This window comes from Thermobia domestica, chromosome 13 (assembly GCF_964235325.1).
Source record: "Thermobia domestica chromosome 13, izTheDome1.hap1.1, whole genome shotgun sequence".
Classification (NCBI taxonomy): domain Eukaryota; kingdom Metazoa; phylum Arthropoda; class Insecta; order Zygentoma; family Lepismatidae; genus Thermobia; species Thermobia domestica.
Window position 1 is genome coordinate 71,010,021 of NC_137466.1, and position 18,866 is coordinate 71,028,886.

Here is an 18,866-nt window from a genome sequence, read left to right on the forward strand (position 1 = left end):
GTTTTACTGTGTTAAAACTCAGTTCGAGAGCTTTAAATTGTTTGAATTATGAAAAACGAGCAGAATTAGTCGTAGCAACTGACACCTAGGATTGAAGGATTGTATGCAATAGATTTGTAGGAGATTACTAACTTTTTAGCACAGTATTGCATCATTATATTAGATAAATTTTATGCAAATTTCAAGGATTCTGTCAGATGCACTATGTTTTTCAACGGAACAGTTCTATTGACTTAAAGCTAATCCTTTAAAATTAAGTAAATTAGTAAAATACATTTGAATGAACATTCTTTATTATTAAGTTGTTTTTACATAACCATATATTGGGTTCATGCAATTTAAATGTCCTATTTTACATATGATGGGAAGCCATCTTCTTTGTCGTAACCAATAAATGGAACTAGGTCATGCGTACGACGTTCCTAAATCCGTATGTATTTCAGAAAACAGACCAGCGTGCCCAGTCGGTCATTAGGCACTGTTGTTGAATCGGGTCATGTGAAAGAGCAGCATGGAGAACACAATTGTGATTTTTCTACGAGTTCAAAGTGGGACATCCTGTACAATTAGTCAAAGGAAACAAACCAACAATACATGGAAAGATGATGCTATTAAAGACGAGTTAGGCATACAGTATGCCACTGTTGTTCAGCGGCTCCGCGCAGTCGATAAAGTAAAAAACTGGAACTCATGAACCAACAAAAAATCGCTGTCTGGAAATTGCAGTTCCCTTAAGTGTACGGAATAATCGTGAAAATTTCCTGCTTCGGTTATCACTTAAAAATGGAAATTCTATCTGCTGCGACAAACAAAAAACGGGCATCACAATGGTTGAATTATTATTATTATTAACGTCCAAGATTGGTTTCTGAAACTACCTTTGTATCTGTAGGTATTACTGCTGGTATGGTGGTCTGTGGTGGGGAGATCCATCTTGTTTTTAAATCTGCCGAGGTGAAAACACCACAACGGATAGTCACATTGCTAAATTGAATAAATGTACCGCAAATGGCTAGCAATGGCCAACAGACATAGTTTCCTCATATAACAGAAAAATGCATATACATATATCGTTCAAAAGAAAATGCGGACTTCCCATGGGTTATATATAGTATGAATTTTCCCTCACCCAGCATATTCTCATAACATCTCTCACACCGGCAACCTGTCAGTTCGTGGCAAGGAAGAGCTTCCTTGATGACAGTGCTGCAACATGCGGTTGAGAACTTCTTCATATCGAAGACTCCAGACTTTTGTCATGGAATCCAATCTTTGGTTGAGTGACGTCAAAATGTGTATCTAAACCAAGAGATAACCAGGTTGTTTTTTTTTTTTTTTTTTTTTTTTATTTATTTTATTTTATTTTATTGGCCTTTAAAAGCAATACACGTCATCAAACGTTTCAATCGGATCAACCCAATATAAATAGTTTTAAGTCTGACTGTTACCTTCTATCTTGGACACTTCCATCGTTGGTACAGTGTTTAAGGTCTGAAAGGGTCCAACTTAAAAAAGTTTTTCATTTTATGTTTATTATTTAATCGACCGTTTTGATCTAGACCGACCAAGTTTGAATGTTTCAAACAAACAAGTACGATAAATATTGGTTTTCACGTAAGTCACTCTCTTCCGTTTTAACAGATCGTTTGCATTGTATCATCTGTTTACTTTTCTTCCAGTTTAATTGGAGGTTCGGACTACAAGCTAATATATCGACACTATGCCACCCTGTATTTTGTGTTCTGTGTTGATTCATCGGAATCTGAACTGGGAATTTTGGACCTGATTCAAGTCTTTGTTGAAACATTAGACAAATGCTTCGAGAATGTTTGTGAATTGGATCTAATTTTTCATGTAGATAAGGTAGGAAGAATTAATTACTTTCTTAACATGTACTTATTTCTAAAAGTAGAACGTGTAAGAAACATTTTCAAGTTTCAACATACACAAAGTAAATATGTATAGATTTTGTTTCACAGTGTAACTTTTTTTTTTTTTTTTTTTTTTTATTTAAAAAGTAAATGTACGTTTATCTGCCAACTGTTCTTTTAACATCGTTAAAACTGTTCTTTTAATTGTTTACTATTTAATGCTATAGGGTGCATATTTAAAAAGATAAAAGCACATTAAATTATAGTGCATACAGTTTCAAGGCGCTTCTGTTGCCCTTTTCTTTGGTGTGACTCAACTGTGCTGCTAAATGTGTGGCATGTAGATGGAATTTTTCATTCTTGAAAATTATATAACTCAGATTAAATGTCTTTTAAAATTAAATCCTATACAAGTTCATTCCACACTTTCAAGTCACGATGAACAAAGTTTCTGAAATGTTCCTGTCAAGAAAAAGTTCAGACATTTGTGGAAATAATCTTTTCTGGCTCATTACTGTTTTTTCAGAAGAATATTTCAGCAATTGTGTTCATGAAATGAATTTGTATATCATTTAATTTTAAAACTTATTTTATACGAATTACATGATTTTCCATGCGTTTAGCAACCACAGCTGAAAGAGCCACATCGAAGAGGTTGACGAAGTCTTAAAACCCTATGTACTATAATTGAGTGGCTCGGGAGTAAAACGCGATAACCCACATTCCGGTCGAAATTGAGTAATCAGAAGATTCGTGTTCTGCATGACATTCTGGTGGTGGCGAATGGTATAAGAAGTTCATTGGGTTGACGGAAGTTGGCAGAAATGCATGGGCTAATTCATGCAACCCACATCACTCTGCAAGTAGAACCTGATAAGCCACATCAAGATGGCCGAAAGTGTTGTGTCGCATGCTGCATCCAGTGATGTTTTAGAAGACATGGAAGCCTATTCTTCGATTATGAACTTTAGTGACTGCAGTGACGTTGTTCCGAATATACCCGATGAAAGTAGCTCATCTGAGAAGAGTGTTGAGAGCCAGATAAGTGATTATGAATATTGTAAACAATAAATCTGAACTGAATGCTTGTGTCTGTTAGTTATCAGCTTTTACGTGCACACCATATGGGTACGAACTGAAAGTTGTACTGGGTCGTTCATAGAGGAGTGGCATTGGTGAAACAAATGTTATGAAGAAAGAAGAAGCTAATACACGACTATGTACAGATGATACTTGTGGGATACATGGTATTTCTCCAGAAACGACTTTGTGCGTTTTGGTGTTTACCACGCCCAATCCACGCAAGCAAATTTCAGGACGTGTCTGCAATGGATGTCTCCCTTCTATGCTGAATTCTATAAACAACTTGAAGCTGACAAGAGCAATGAACATGATCCCTCTCTCGATGATTCTCTTTAAATATTCATTTCAGGTAATGTTGTACAGTGTATTTCCATTCACGTAAAACATGATAACCAATATTTTGAACGCTGATACTTCTAAAAAACAGTGCTTTTAAACAATAATGTGCTCTGAATTATGTCGGTAGCAGTGTCGATTCTGAAAAGGAAATACCGACAATTCATAGCTTTTTATTTGTGTGTAATATTTTCATGGTGTTTTCAGTATAGATTTTCACAAAATTTCGTTTCCGTTTTTCTCGATTTCAACCCTTCATGGGTTTTCACCTTTTACTGCCGAACCGCTCAATTTATAAGGATGTAAGGTAAGACGCTTTTACCTTTTTAAATATATTACTGTTATTCAGTATAACTTCCTTCCATTAAGCATCGTATTAGAAAAGTCCTGCAAACGTATATCAATAATTATATGTTAATCCATGTTCGACGGCAACATTGGATAGTTTATGAGCATTCTTTAAAAATATAAACATAAAGAGTATGTAGAATGCAAACTAATTAAAATATAAGTGTTTCTGAGGGTTGTTATTTGTTTTATCAGCAATATTTTTATTATGCTGTTTGAATCAGTACATGGATTGTAATATTATCAAACATTTTAATTGATGCTTTTCTAGGTGCATTATATTTTAAACGAGCTTGTAATGGGTGGCATGGTGTTGGAGACAAACATGACTGAAATTCTTACCCGTATTGAAGATCAGAATAAACTCGAAAAGCAAGAGGTAAGCAAACCAATACATCAGTGACAAGGAAAACTATTAAGAATCTGAAAGATTCTTACATAGTTCACTATTTTATGATTTTTCCCCGTCCTTCGTTTTACTTTTAATTTCTTTTTTCTAAGTTGCCGTTAGATTTATTTAATGCGAAATCAGGCGAACAATCGAATGATTTCTGAAAGATACTCAACATGTGCATTGTATCAAGTTCTAGTTAGGAAGCCTGTAACAAAGAAGACAACGAGTAGACGAAGATAGAAGTAAGAATAATATAAAGCACAGAACCCTCCTTGGTGGTCCAGTGGCTACTGTATGCATCTTTGGTGCACAGGATCCCGGGTTCGATTCCCGGTGGGAGAGCATTGAAATTTCAATGCACTATGGTGGTTCGAATTCTGCCGAAACTAGGTTCATGACTTTCCATAGCATTGGTGTTGAAAAGGGACTCTAGATTTCAATACCCAAAGAAACAAACAATAAAAAAAAAGCAGAATTTTAAGAGATATGTGCAGTGGAAGATTCTTGAGGCAAGTCATATCAGTAAAGAATGAAATTTTATGGCTAAAGCTAAAAGAAGAAAACTGAGTGCAAGCGCGGATCTAGGATATAATCAAGGGAGGGGCTAAACCATAGTTTGCCACTTTATGCAGTGTAAAGAAAGTAGAGTTGAAGCCCATTTTATCCAGTGTATACCTCTGCGTCAAAGTAGGTTCTGTAGCTCTCCCCTTGGTTCCGCGTCTGACTGAGTGCACTCATTGTTTTGTATACACAGCTTTCGGAAGCTATATTAGACTTTCTTCCTTTACCTTGTAGCGACCTTTTTTCTTTTTCTTTCTTTCTTTTCTTTTCTTTTTTTTTCTTTTTTTTTTTCAATGTAACTTTCCTCAAGACTCGCTGCTGGAGATGACTAAAACCACTTGTAAGAAAATTATCAAAGATATACTTCATTTATTTGGTTACAACTTGTGAGGTGTACTTTTCTCCTATAGTTAAGGGGTGTGTTATATATCGGTTTAAAATTTGAAACCAAATCTTATTGTTTACGTTGATACCTTCTGGAACTTTACAGTGAAGTTTAACTGTAATACGTTTCTTAATTAACTTTTAAAGAAGTTTTAATACTATTATTTATGATTTCTTTTCTTATTCTCAGAAAATATGTGGAACTCGAAAGCGTTATATCTGAAACCCTGTCTTGATTATTTTTCTTTTTTTTTTCTTTTTCTTCTTTTTTTCTTCAGTATTCACAATGCTTTTCCGAAGAAACAGTGATAGAATCAGGCATTGTTGTAAAAGCGCTGGATAAACACTTATCCAACATTCAAAAAATTCTGAGTTGACAGACAACTTTTCAATACTGGTTCGACATTCTGTAAGAAAGGCTAGTTACGCATATACAATGTAATCTTTGAATAATGGACACCAGTGAGACATAGTTATTTGTCCGTAAATGATAGATGGCAGGTAAATTTATATTACTCACAGCTCATGCGATAGTTGTATGCAAAGTTACAAATGTAAATACTGTAGTCAGTAGCCGAATTAGTGTGGGCGGGAGAAGGGTGATATCTACCTCTGTAAAGAAACGAAAATATCACTAGGGAAATTTTCTTCTCAAATACATGTCATTCCGCTTAAGAGTACGTACTCGTACTTAAAGGGAAAGTAACACAAGAATATACAACATACTGATAAACAGGACAGGAAAAAAGTACAACTTTCAGGTTGCAAGTTCAAGTTTAGTGGGCAACTTTCCTGGGTTCATTAATTTATGACGAAGACATGTAGGAAAGGAATTTTCTGTCTACTGACCTCCATCACAGATTTTTATTTCCAAATTGCAGAAAGTACTTCTTTGTGTGTTAAACAAGTATATACGGAGAATAGTTCCTCTTCGTTATGAAAAGGTTCAGGGGTAAAGAAGACTGTTCGTATCAGTGGAAGGAAGGATTCTCTCCCGTAAAATCTCATTTGCCGAGACAATATATTTATATATATCCGTATTGTGGAGATGTCAATTGGGGGAAGTTCCACTTATATGTATCTATGTGAATATTCTACTTGAAAGCCGATTCTAGTCCGCTAATGTAATAGAGCTAGCTGGAAACAGTAGAGCAGGAGTAGGGTGACCAATTTCTTTCCCCTTCAATGTAAGAATATTTAAAACCAGAAATTTAGGAGCTAAACTAAAAAGAGGTCAGGAATTAGGATTAGGGATACTATTGAATAATATTGGCTACATTACTCAGGTAGTGACATGAGCACGTTCACACTTTCCACTTGCGAGAGAAGGTCGAAAAGAAAGTCACTTCTTTCCTCCTCCGAAAAGATTTACAGACAACCAAACTAAAACGTATACACAAATAAACTACGTGTTTTGCCAATTTTTCAGTATGTCTCGAGAACCGAGGTAGTCGAGATGTATACGTTGTTCTTAAAAGTTCGTTGTATGTACGTATAATCACTCTCGGACGACAGACAACTTCAAGCCGAATCGAATCGTTTCAGGGATCAGAGAGACAAGAGTCTGAAATAGCTAGGTTCAGAGGTTGTATTGTGTGTGCTTGAACACTGTCAGCGAAGTGAGCAATTTAGCATGGACGTATTGAGCAGCATGGGAGCAAGTGTTTCTTGTAAAACATGTCTGTTTTGGCGTTTTTCACGAAGGATACGACGTAACTTTTGTTGATATTTTAGCATAAGGGTTACAGACATACTAGAAGAATGTCTCGCAAGTTCCAGGACATTGTCGATAAAACTTTGAGCAGAGTGGAACTGAATTTCTTGGAGATTTTTATTGTTTTGACTGTTGTGAACTGCTTTGTGTCAGAAGTGAAGAGGAAAGCCCATGATTTATTGCCCGCCATTGTGATTTCTGAGAAATCATGTTCTCTTTTTATGTGTAATGCGCCAATGGTTCACGGATGATATTCATTTGTATTTTTCGGCTGTCAGCTTCTTAACCTATTTGACTTTTTTTTTTTTTTTTTTTTTTTTTTTTTTTTTTTTTTTTTTTTTAACTCCAGTACTATAAACAATCCAACTGAACCAATATTAGCATGAAGTTTAAAGTTAATTGCCTTTTGTTTTACTACTTGCACCCAGCAAAGAAAGGGAGGAAAATGTAGTTGCGTTAGTTTTTGATTTGTTCTTGTAATATATATCCGATGTAAGGTTTTTATCTTCTAGTGTCAAGAAACCAGATCATTAACAAATACTGAGAGGTATTAATGAATCCTGAATAACTGAATATTTATTGACAGTTTGAAGTAATAAATATTGAGTGTTACGTACAAAAACAGCGTATGATTGCTGGCATATACTAAAATATCTTTGATTTGTATTCATAGATTGAACAAAGGAATTCCACGTTGAACATGCGAAAATGAAGATAAAAGTAACCACATGAAAATAACGCTGAGAATGTGTATATATAGAGATAATCTTGAACAGGGACAACTTAAAGGCACTAATGTAGAAAAAATAGAAGGAAAGAGAGAGATTCATTCGTGTCACTGATATCCATTAATCATTAAATAAGAACACAGCTTCCTATTTACAATACGATTCATTGTCGGGGCGTGAAGAAGAGAGAGAGAGAAAAGAAACACTAGAAAAAGTAGTCAAGTTATGATTCTTCCGGGCTATTAATGGTCCACTATTTAAGGTTTCAGTTTAATGCTTTAAGTGATAGAAATTCGAATGGACCGTAATTCATTATATATTCCATGTTCTGAATTGTTCGGTGGAGTATTTTTGGGCAGTATCCCAACACACACATCTACAGACTAGCATCTACTGTTACTCCCTGAAAATGTGTCATAGCCATATGAGGACACTCAGTTGACAGCGTATTATATGAAATAATCGTCTTAGTGTGGGTCGTTTGTGTAAAAATTTGTTATATGAGTTTCGATGTATTATTGTAATTTTTTTTTTTTTAATCCATTATTCAAACCGTAAATAAATTGAAAAGTCATTGTCTTAATATCATTTCTTCCTGTTTCTTATAATTGCGTTTTGTTCGCTAGTTTTAAACAGCACTATTTCCGAAGCTATTGAGATTTGAGATCACGTTCACTTTTTTTTCCTTCTTCTTCGTTTAATACTCAGAATTACTTATGCTTGCCACATGTCAAGTTACGTATCTTCGGTAGCTCCTATCAGCTGTGGATATTTTGCCAGACTTTTCCGCAAACAATCGGACGTGCAGAAAATCCAAAGCAGAACAAAACGTCCACATTTAAAATCTCGTACATTACAAGTCTGTTCATGCAATATTAACCTCCATTCGTTGTAGAAAATAATTAAACTTGCTTTTCCAATATTTACTTCATCGAAAGTAGAAGTCTTTCCAGGACGTTCCAAGATCGCCTATCGGAGATCAACCAACCTCCATGCCTTGTTTACGAGAACTGGAACCTGCCTAAGACTTAACTTTTCATGTCAGTATCTTAAAAATTATCCCACAGAAGAAATGAGGAACGCCTGTACTTCTGTTTTGTCTGTGATCGTGACTCTAGAACTCTCCAAATTTGTTCATCCCTTTTGTCTTTTCTTTCTTTTAGTCTTGGAGTAATAGCGGTTTTTTATTTTTATTATTATTATTATTATTATTATTATTATTATTATTACCAGTTGTTTCCCCACAAACCTGACAGAGGGAGTAAAGTGTCTTGCGTTTATAATAAGGATTAAGGATATCTAAAACTTTCTTTCTTAGATGTTTATGCAACCCGCAGCTTTTGAATGGTTTTAAGTGTGCATATTAACGTTACAGACAGACTGATATGATTTTGCTTTATAATAAGGATTATTGAACTCGTGCATTCATTGTGAGTTTTTTTCCTGAGTGGTTTCCTCCAAGCTTTTTCTTTGAGAGCTCTCCAGTGGCTGTATCAGGGTGTCTACTGATATTTGAAGTACTGAAAATTTGTATCGATACTTTAAATACTGGAAATTATTGTATAATACTTGAGAAATGTAAAAATTCCGTTTGAGATAGTTTAAGAAGACATCCTCATCATCTGGGTGTAGTTGGTGTTAGAGCTAACTGGCCAACTATTGAAAAAGTAGTTAATTCGACAAAGAAAGTAGATAGTGTTTTTAATATGAGATCTTAATTAAAATTCACATCAATCTGTACTGGGCAGGATTTTAAAAGACTTCCTCAGAGGAAAAAAGGTGATTGTAATTACGACAGGCATCTGGAAGAAATAACATGTAGAAAACACTCTTCTGTTTGTTCACCTCTTTCTCGATTTTAACCCACTACCTTCTGTCCATTATTCTTTCTGTTAGAATTTTAAAGAAAACTGCTTTTTCAACATATTTTACAGGTTGTTAAATATCACACCATACTGTCGTATCGTGACACTCGCCTTTTTTTGCTTTTGTTTCTTTCAGTTCACCATAGTATACTGGAAAAGGTTTCTGACAGAACACTGAAAATACCTGAAATATACTGGATATATTTGTCAACTCCAATAGACATCCTATATATGGTTGTTGTACGAGTCTTGAACGCGAGAGATTCAGGTTCGATTCCCGGCGGAAGCTTATGTGGTTCGGATTCCACTTTAAGCTGTAGGTCCACATCTGATGTGGCCTCGATGTTGACTGGGACAATAAACCCAAATCCATCCATCCATCCAAGCTGTTCCAATAGAATGACTTTCACGCAATGAGAGTGATCATCCTAGATTGTTTCGAAATACAATGGCTATCATCAATTGTGTCCCAAAATCTTGTGTTATAGTTAGTTTAGAAATACAATTACACACATTATTGTTAAGTATTCTGTCTTTCAGGAGATCCAGGGACTAGTGAGTTTTTTCAATTTTAGGTTTCGGGCTGGAAATGTTTCTTCCACGTTTCTCGATCTTCAGCTTCCTCTTTTAACTCACAATATTTTCTTCTATTTTTCAAATTATGGATCAGTTGTATTCTTCTTCCTATTCCTCGCTTTCCTTCCATCTTTCCTTCTATGGCGGTATGAAGAAGACAATTTCTTCGCAAGATGTATCCAATCCATTTGGCCTTCCTACGAAGAACGTTGGCTAGAAGTGTCCTCTTGTCTGCTATCCGTTTTAAAACATCTTCATTTGTTGTTTTCTCAGTCTATTTTCCTCTAACACCACATTTCGAAGTTCTCTAAATATTTTTTCTCTTAACTTCCGTAATTTCCAATTCCCAGAACTATGTAGTCCAGTTGCACTTGACCAACTTCTTCTAAGTCCAATATTGAACCTGCTGTTTAAGAGTAATCTTTTCTTATTGAATGCTTCTTTGGCTGTAGCAAGTCTTGACTTGATCTGTTTGGTGCAGTAAGCGTCTCTTGTCGAAATACTTCCCAGATACTTGAAATTATCTGCTTCTTCAAGTTCTCTTTGTTATACTTTGACCTATAAGGGCGCGTTTCCACAGAATATTCTCATGACTGTCGACTTTTCGACGTTGATTTCCATTCTGTTACACACCACATGTAATTGTACTGGAATCTTCACTCACTTCATTAAACATTAAGCATTCCGTAGTTTTATTGCGTATTTATTGACGCGAATGGAAAATCGAGATCATATTATTGAATTGAAAACATGTATTCTTGACGGAGTTCTGATAGGCCAGTAAAAGTGGGTAGGCTTCAAGATTTTTATCAAAAAGAAAGCATTCTGTTAGTTCTTGGCTTTGAGAAAACCTATATAGGAGCAAATTTGGGAGAGAATTATTAGGTTGTGGTAAGATTCATTTGCTGAATTTAGATTCGCTATATATATATATATATATATATACACGCGAATCTAAGCGCACCCTCAATTTTTGAAGGAAAAATTGAAAAAAAAAATCCTCGAAGAATGTAAGACGGTCCCTTGGCGAAAATGAAAAAAACTACACTGCATTGATTTTAAAGAATGAAAAATAAATAAACATGGGAAAACAAATAATGTTATGAGAAAATAAGGAAACATTGAACTTACTGCTGAAATTTGCGGTATATTCATGTGCATCTGCTGGTATTTTTTTTTTTTCTTCCTAATGTAGTTACGGTATAACACTTGCTTGCGTCAGTTTTATAGCAATCCCTTATCGGTATCATATTTTCATATTATACCAGTATGTACCCACCTACACACACACAAACAAATAAATATTCAGCAATTATTTAAACTTGTTTCTTTTCTTCGGTTTTGCACTCACACTCGCAAAAACAACACTGACACGTTACTGCTCATAACCTGTTTCCTTATCGATATCACTCTCTTTTCCAGTTTTTCCACTTTTGATGGCCAAATAGTACAAAATACACATTCTTTACAGAATCTTGAATAAGGGGATTAGCAATTTTTAGCAAAACTTCATCCAATCTGGCCTAAATTTGCGTAACAAATCTAAGACGCACATTCATTTTGAAGGCAAAAAAATTGACAAAAAAGTGCATCTTAGAATCGCGTAAATATGGTATGTACTTTTATTTATTTAATATTCTTCACATACATTTTTTTCCTTCCTCACGCTAGCTTTCTCCATGTATCAATATGCTCCCTTTTGCCCGATTACATATTAGCTCTTCTCGCTTATCTTTACATTTACCATCCACCAGCTGTTATCTTTGCAAATTTTTCCACGAGACCTTCTTCAGGCTTTGTCTCCTACTTTGGAGTTTGTTCTCTCTCAAAACTGCTTTTCGGCATTGGTGTGTTAATACTTTCAATTAATACTTTCAAAATGATTGATAGAAATATGAGTCTCTGTTTTTCCTTCACATTTTTCGACAAGCCATATGAAGTTGAAAGCTAGTCTCTTTCTGGGGCTTCAGTGTAGATTTGTTCTATACTATTCTGTAAATATCATTCATTTTAATTTCCTTATGCGTAATGAGATTGGCGATAGCAGGTCACTTGTGAAATTACTGATATGATTGTGCTTAATCCTACTCATTTCACCAAAAGTATTACTATTTATAATGGCAATGTACAATTATAGTTCGATATAATCTTAGCTTCACCAAAAAAAGACTAAGAATATATCACGCACAAATTTGTATGACATGTGATTGAACCATAGTCGTATCTCGCATGGGCTGAATCCGGAACTCGTTGAGAATCGTTAGTCGAATGACGTCTGAGATCTCGTGGGCAGTTACAGAAATTTGTCAGTCATATTTCAGACCATTTTTGCAATTCGTCTCCAGTTCCTTCAATGTAACATACAGTAGTATCCTTGTCCTCATTGTTATGATCGGATTATCATGAACCTTCTTCGGCTGAAAGATATAACCGGTAAAGTGTTTTTTTAAGAATCTGAATTGACATACAAAGAGTGAAAAAGTGAATGAATGACAGGGCCGGAACATGAACCTGGGATCTCCAGCATACCGTGCTGATGCGTAGTGGTTAACGCTTCGGCATAGTATGTTGGAAATCCAGGGTTCAAGTGCCGGTTCAGTCATTCACGTTTTTACTCTGTGTGTGTTATTGAATTCTCACCCGCAGACGATTTGTTGTGTAAAAATAAGTGTAAATCAATTGTTTCCTTCTTTCATTAATAAATCTGAACTGATGTCGTTATTTGAACCAAAATTATTTGGACAAAAGGTCTATTTACATTAGTGTAGAACACCAGATCCAGTCCCACGATAATAGTTAATCCTTTACTCCTTGCACCATATATAAACGCTAGATTTTTTTTAAATATATATATATATATATATATATAGCATAACCTACAAATGCTAACGTTCCACAAAAATAGAGTGAGGGTACCCAGAGTTTAAACTTTGAGTAAAGGAAGTGGAATATGGGGCTGTAAAGCTTCATCCCACTCAATCAGCTTCAGCCCGAAAAGCGACAGTACCAGGAACGCGTTGTTCCCGCAAGAGAAGCAGTTTTTCGTCGTCTTCAACATTCTTCCACGCAGTAAAAGTAAGCCATTCTATCGGTTCTGTTAACATTCCGTATGTGCTTTAGTCTGAGGAATGAACGACAAGAGGTTTTTAATTCATCCCTACAAAATATAATTCGGGTGGTCATCAGTATGTGGAGTTCGTTCGTTCCATGCCACGTGAAATCAGTCAAGCTCTCCTATACACTATACCTGTTCCCTGTCCCTTGTCCTCTGTTAGTCGTATACACACGCAAGTTTTGTTCCATCCTTTTCTACTGCATATTAAAAACTCCATAACAAAAAATTTCTTTCCCAGCAAGCTCGCCGAATAGTGCAGCGAGCTCAAGAATTTGTTCACAAATGATTTCCAACCTTTATTTAACCTTCGGCATCAAAGCATATGCCTTAAGGTGAAAAGAGCAAGTATAAAGAATGCGTTGCTTCAAAATATTGATTTTCATACATGCGGCAGGTATTTTTTTTTATCCCGTGCTGAGGCGACATACTCGAGTAGTCTTCACAGACAAATGAGCGTTTTGAGCGTTATATATATATATATATATATATATATATATATATATAGATAGATAGATAGATAAATATCGGCCTCTTGTAAATGATCTTCTCGATTTTAAAGTTTAATAACTCATGTTGATTTATTCACGGTTACATGCAATCTATGTTAAATGAAAGAAAAACTCAAAAAGTTTTAAATACATAGTGTTATGTTCCGCGTCAAAGATGTTCAATATTAGTGCCGTTTGTAATTCCGCATACATCAGTCCGATAGTCTAATTCTTGCCTCACACTTTCCAACTTCTTACACTGCTTCTTGAATGCATACTCGAAGTTCTGCTAGATTGATAGGTAGGGTTGGTACACTTGGTTTAGTTTCCAATATAATCCCACAAAAAAAAAAAAAAAAAAAGGAAGGGGGCATATCTGACCAACAGGACGATGGGGAAGGAGCAGGAAACAAAACGTGATCCTCGCGACTAGATCGTCCTATCCATTGATTTGGTAAACTGATAAGTTCCCACCTAACATCCCAGTGCCAATGTAAGGTTGCCCCGTCCTACTGGAAAATAAAATTTTCACATGTCCTTTTCGAGCTGCGGAAAAAGTCATGTCTACAGCATTTGAAGGTAGTCCAGTCCGTTTACAATGCACACGTCGAAAAACATACGGCTGTACCTTTTTTACGGTTGATTGCACAAAACATGTTCACTTTGGGGAAATCACGGATATGTTCTTCATTACCATGGGGATTTTCCAAGTCCAGATCCTCACATTTTGTTTGTTTACTTCCCTCAAAAGGTGGAAGGTAGCCTCATCACTAAACACAACTCACTCAATGAAACCATCTCTTTCCATAAGGTTTTGCGTGACAACGCAGAAGTCAAGCTCCTTGTCTTTGTTGATAGGTTTAAGCGCCTGGAACAGTTTCAGTCAGTGTGGGTGAAATTTCAAATGTTCTCTAACTGCTGTCTGCTTCAAGTTCAATTCTTTGCTTGCACAACCCATTGATTTTTTGTAGGATTCAGGTGAGAGTCGCACACATACGAATAATTATTTCCTCATCAACTCGTTCTCGGCTTGTTCATGTTCTCTTTCAGATAAACTCACTTTATTTAAATTACACTAGTCAACAAGATTTTGGCACAGAATTGAAAATACGTGATTCTAATAGAACTTTTCACGTAGAATTCGAATCTGAAATCAGTTTTTCTCCATCATCCTCAATTTCCCCGTGACAGCAGGGTTGGCAAAAATCATGGTTTTTATTTAAAAAACCAAAAAAACCGTTTTTTTTTTTATTTAAACCAGGTTTCTTTGGTTTAAACCAGGTTTTTATGGTTTAAATGATTTGCTCTATATATTCATATCATATATGGACAGAAATAAGTTTGTTTCGCCTTGATGTTATTATGCAACAACCGGGTTATGCTTGAAGGGGTCACATAAGCTTAAAGCGGAATAAAAACCGCTTCTCGAGTTACATCCGAGAGAAATTGTCCTCCATTTGAACTCGGAACCAGAACTAATTGGCCACAAATGCGATACGTCTGCCGACTCACTCACGAAGGAATCCTGATAAAAAAAAATACGTTGTACTGATCTTTACATGCCTCTTAATATAACTGTCAAGAGTCATTTCAGAAGGACAAAAAGATAAACAGTTGCACAAGTGAAACCATTACACAGAATTACATATGAACAATTTCAAAGTACTACGGAGTACAGAAGAACTAATTTAGTTCAAGTTAGTTAACAACGACTTTTATTGGTCCAAATTAAAGAAATACACCGACTTAATCTGCATATCAATAAGAAAAGTGAATAAAGATACGAATTATTTGAGTCCACTTTGGCTCAGACTCATTTATACATAAATAGATACCAAAGATACTTATTTCACTAAATGCCTCTCGTGGGGTCTGTATGACCCCCCCCCCCCCCACACACACACAAAAAAAAAAGTACGGCATTTTCGATGTATTTTATCAATAGTGAACATTGAAACGAAACAATATTTAGAAATTTTCTTCGATTGCAATTACATAATAACAACAACTACAAAAAAATCACAAAATAAACATTTATAAACTTGTAAAAAAAGTTGCTTTTGTAGTATAATCTTCTTGAGTAATGAATGGGGAATTTAGATCTGAATATAATACGAATAATATACGGGAGTGAAACGTGATAACCCACAAATGTGTGTTCATCAAGATTTTTCAGACACTTACACTTTTACGAACATTTTTTTGTTTTTTGGCTTAAACCATTTGGTTTTTTTGGAAAAACCAGCTGGTTTAAACCAGCCAACCCTGCGTGACAGAGGGATTTTCGGGAAATTTTCCTTTTTTTAAATTTTTGTACCTGTAGCTCGGGTACCCGTAGGTATATAAACACACAAATTGTATTGTATGTTAGCTTAATTTATACTTAGTAAGCCCTCTAAGTTTCATAAGAATCGCATTATTCTTTCTAGAGAAATAAACATATTTATATAAAAATATGCTATGTGTACTGTTCATTTTATCATATTCATTAGTGCAGATAAAATCACATATAACTTCCATGAAAATTACAATATAAGCACGGTTTATACCTCATTGGACTTCCAATAAAACATATTTTCAATTATGTGTACACCATGTCGCCGTTTTTGTATGAGGGAATTTCTAGAGGGATTTCGTTGGAAATTCCCTCCAAAAAGTAGTTTATAAGATTTTTTTGTCTCAACTTGCTATTTGTATATAGTGATACAGAAACAGGAACTGCACTAAAACATAGTTTTATGTCTACTTAATAAATAATGTTAATTTCATGTGAATCGCATTATTCTGTCTACAGTTATAAACTATTGTGTCTATTTATAGGTAAATAAAGAATATACTATTCAAGACTTTTACCAAACACAAAAACCTAACGTTGACGTATTATTGTCGGCACATAGATGGATACTCAAATACAAGCACAAATAGACGCATGCTTTCTGTGGAAAATAAGCCACTTTTTAACAGGGTGGATTGATTTAAAACAGTTTGATATAAATCACGATTTTAATCAAGATTTAAATCACTTGATTTTTTAAATAAAAATCGTTGATTTAAATCAAATTCCGAAGTAAATTAATTTAAAGTGAAAATTAGTAAAATTCCGTTTCTGTTCTGTTATTTCGAGTATAGAAGATAATAATCATAATACAATGAGACTCAAATGTATGTAAGCACAATATAAAAACGAGTATCATGCAGAGGATGATTAAATCCCGTTTTGAACGGGTAGCTGGTGAATCCTGCTTTCTTCTCTTCGTAACATAGGGTTTTTAAATCGTTAACTATTCCAACGGAGAAAACACCGTGGACATTTAAGACAAAAATTATATTGTGTTCACGTCTGTTTGTTTCCAGGTAATAGGAGTGTATTTAGAAGGGCCCGATTCCTTCTCCGAAACAAACAAACAAACAAACAAAAAAAATAGATTTTAAAACTTCAGGCGAAATTTATGTACTAAATATATAGAAGTTCGTCGGGGATCGTAATGCGGCAAATTTTGGACACGTTAAAATATCGAATAATACTTTTGATAAATTGGATACTTTCAAATATCTAGGATCAATATTAACAGACGAAAACTATATTTACGAAGAAATTAAATGTCGACTAAAAGCAGGGAATTCGTGTTATTATTCAGTTCAAAATCTCTTTTCGTCGCGAATTTTGTCGAGGAATTTGAAGCTTAAAATATATAAAACGATAATCATGCCTGTTCTGTATGGTTGCGAAACATGGGAAGAGTATAGACTGAAAGTATTTGAGAACAAGATCCTGAGACGAATATTCGGACCCAAGAGGAACGGAAATGGGGAATGGCGGGAACTTCATAACAAGGAACTACATAATTTATACGGTTTACCAAACATTGGTAGAGTCATCAAGTCTAGGAGACTCAGATGGGCAGGTCGTGTAGCCAGGGTGGAAGAAAGTAGGGACACTTTCAAAGTCTTAAACTGGAAGACCAATCGGAAAACGACCATTAGGAAGACGTAGGCGCAAATGGGAGGACTATATTAAGATGGATCTCTCAGAAATAGGAATACAAAGTAGAAACTGGATCCAGTTGGCTAAGGATAGAAGTCAGTGGAGAGCTTTCGTAAATACGATATTGAACCTCCGGGTTCCATAGGCCATAGAGTTAGTTAAATTTAGGTGAAATTTATGTACTTAATATGTATTTCGTGCTACCAGCTTGTTTTTTTTTTAATTTTTTTTTTTTTTTTATAATAATAATATGCTCCTGCTAAATATCAGTAACTTCCATGAATAGAAAAGTATCATGTTGATAAACGTTGCTGTACGTTTTTTCCTTAATTCTTAAGAAACATTGTTTGGGATTGAAATAGGTTAACAATTGCGGATTAATTCAAAATTAAACCCCAATACTTCCAATTAAATGGCATAATTAACATTTAACACTAATTCCTAATGTTTTTTCTTCAGTTCACAACTTGTATTATACTAGGAGAAAGATTTGATTTAAATAAAAAAAAAAAATTTAAAAATATATGGTTTTTCCACCGTGCTTTTTAATCTTTTGATCTGGCAACAATGCATAAAAAAATTGATGACTCACGTAGCCTGATGGCTGTTAGTAGCGTTGAGTGACGGTCCAAGCTGGATGTGTTTTAGATGTGCCCGTGTGTAAGTTGAAGTGTTTGTGCATTGTCGAGTTCGAATAGATTGTGTTGTGTGGTGGTGCACTGAGTTAGATTACGTTTGTGCTGCTTCATGATTGATGGAGTGTAGATTCGTGTGTGTATGTTGTGTGACACCTTACAGGATACAAGATACCGAGGAAGTGTGTAAATCACCCGGACAATTTCTGTTATGTGTGTGGGGAGCTGACATTTAAATCGCACCGTCAATGTGAAGAAGATGATCCTACTTACGTAGGAAGCACATCTACATTGGATCCCCATCTGATAACTCAGGGTGAACCAAATGACCTCGTGCGGGATTTAAAACTCTCCAAGATACAGGCAAAACTTCTTGCTTCTAGACTTAAAGGCTGGAATCTGCTCCATCGTAACACTAAAGTGTGTATTTTTCGAAACCGTCATATAGAGTTTCAAAACTACTATTCTCAAGAAAATGATTTAGTGTATTGTAATAATGTCTGTGCTGTGATGGATACACTCGGACATACATATATAAGTATAGAGTGGAGATTGTTTATTGACTCTTCCAAAACTATTTTGAAGGCTGTCCTTTTGCACAATGGCAACAAATTTCCTTCAGTGCCTTTGGCTTATGCAACTAATATGAAGGAAGCCTATGAAAACATCAAAATAGTGTTAGCAAGAATTGAGTATGAGAAATACAAGTGGACCGTTTGCTGTGATTTAAAAGTTATTTCTTTGTTAATGGGTTTGCAGCTTGGTTATACGAAATGTTGTTTC

At 35.1% G+C, this 18,866-nt stretch overlaps 1 protein-coding gene across 2 annotated transcripts in view; it reads left to right on the forward strand.

Annotated features, from left to right (window-relative positions):
• Positions 1 to 18,866, forward strand: part of or (AP-3 complex subunit sigma-2 or) — a 55,106-nt gene that overhangs the window by 19,607 nt on the left and 16,633 nt on the right. For both annotated transcript variants that reach the window (XM_081735883.1, XM_081735882.1), the window contains exons 3-4: positions 1,680 to 1,863; positions 3,910 to 4,017. In XM_081735883.1, coding sequence (XP_081592009.1) covers positions 1,680 to 1,863; positions 3,910 to 4,017 — 292 coding nt within the window. The remainder of the gene's footprint in view (positions 1 to 1,679; positions 1,864 to 3,909; positions 4,018 to 18,866) is intronic.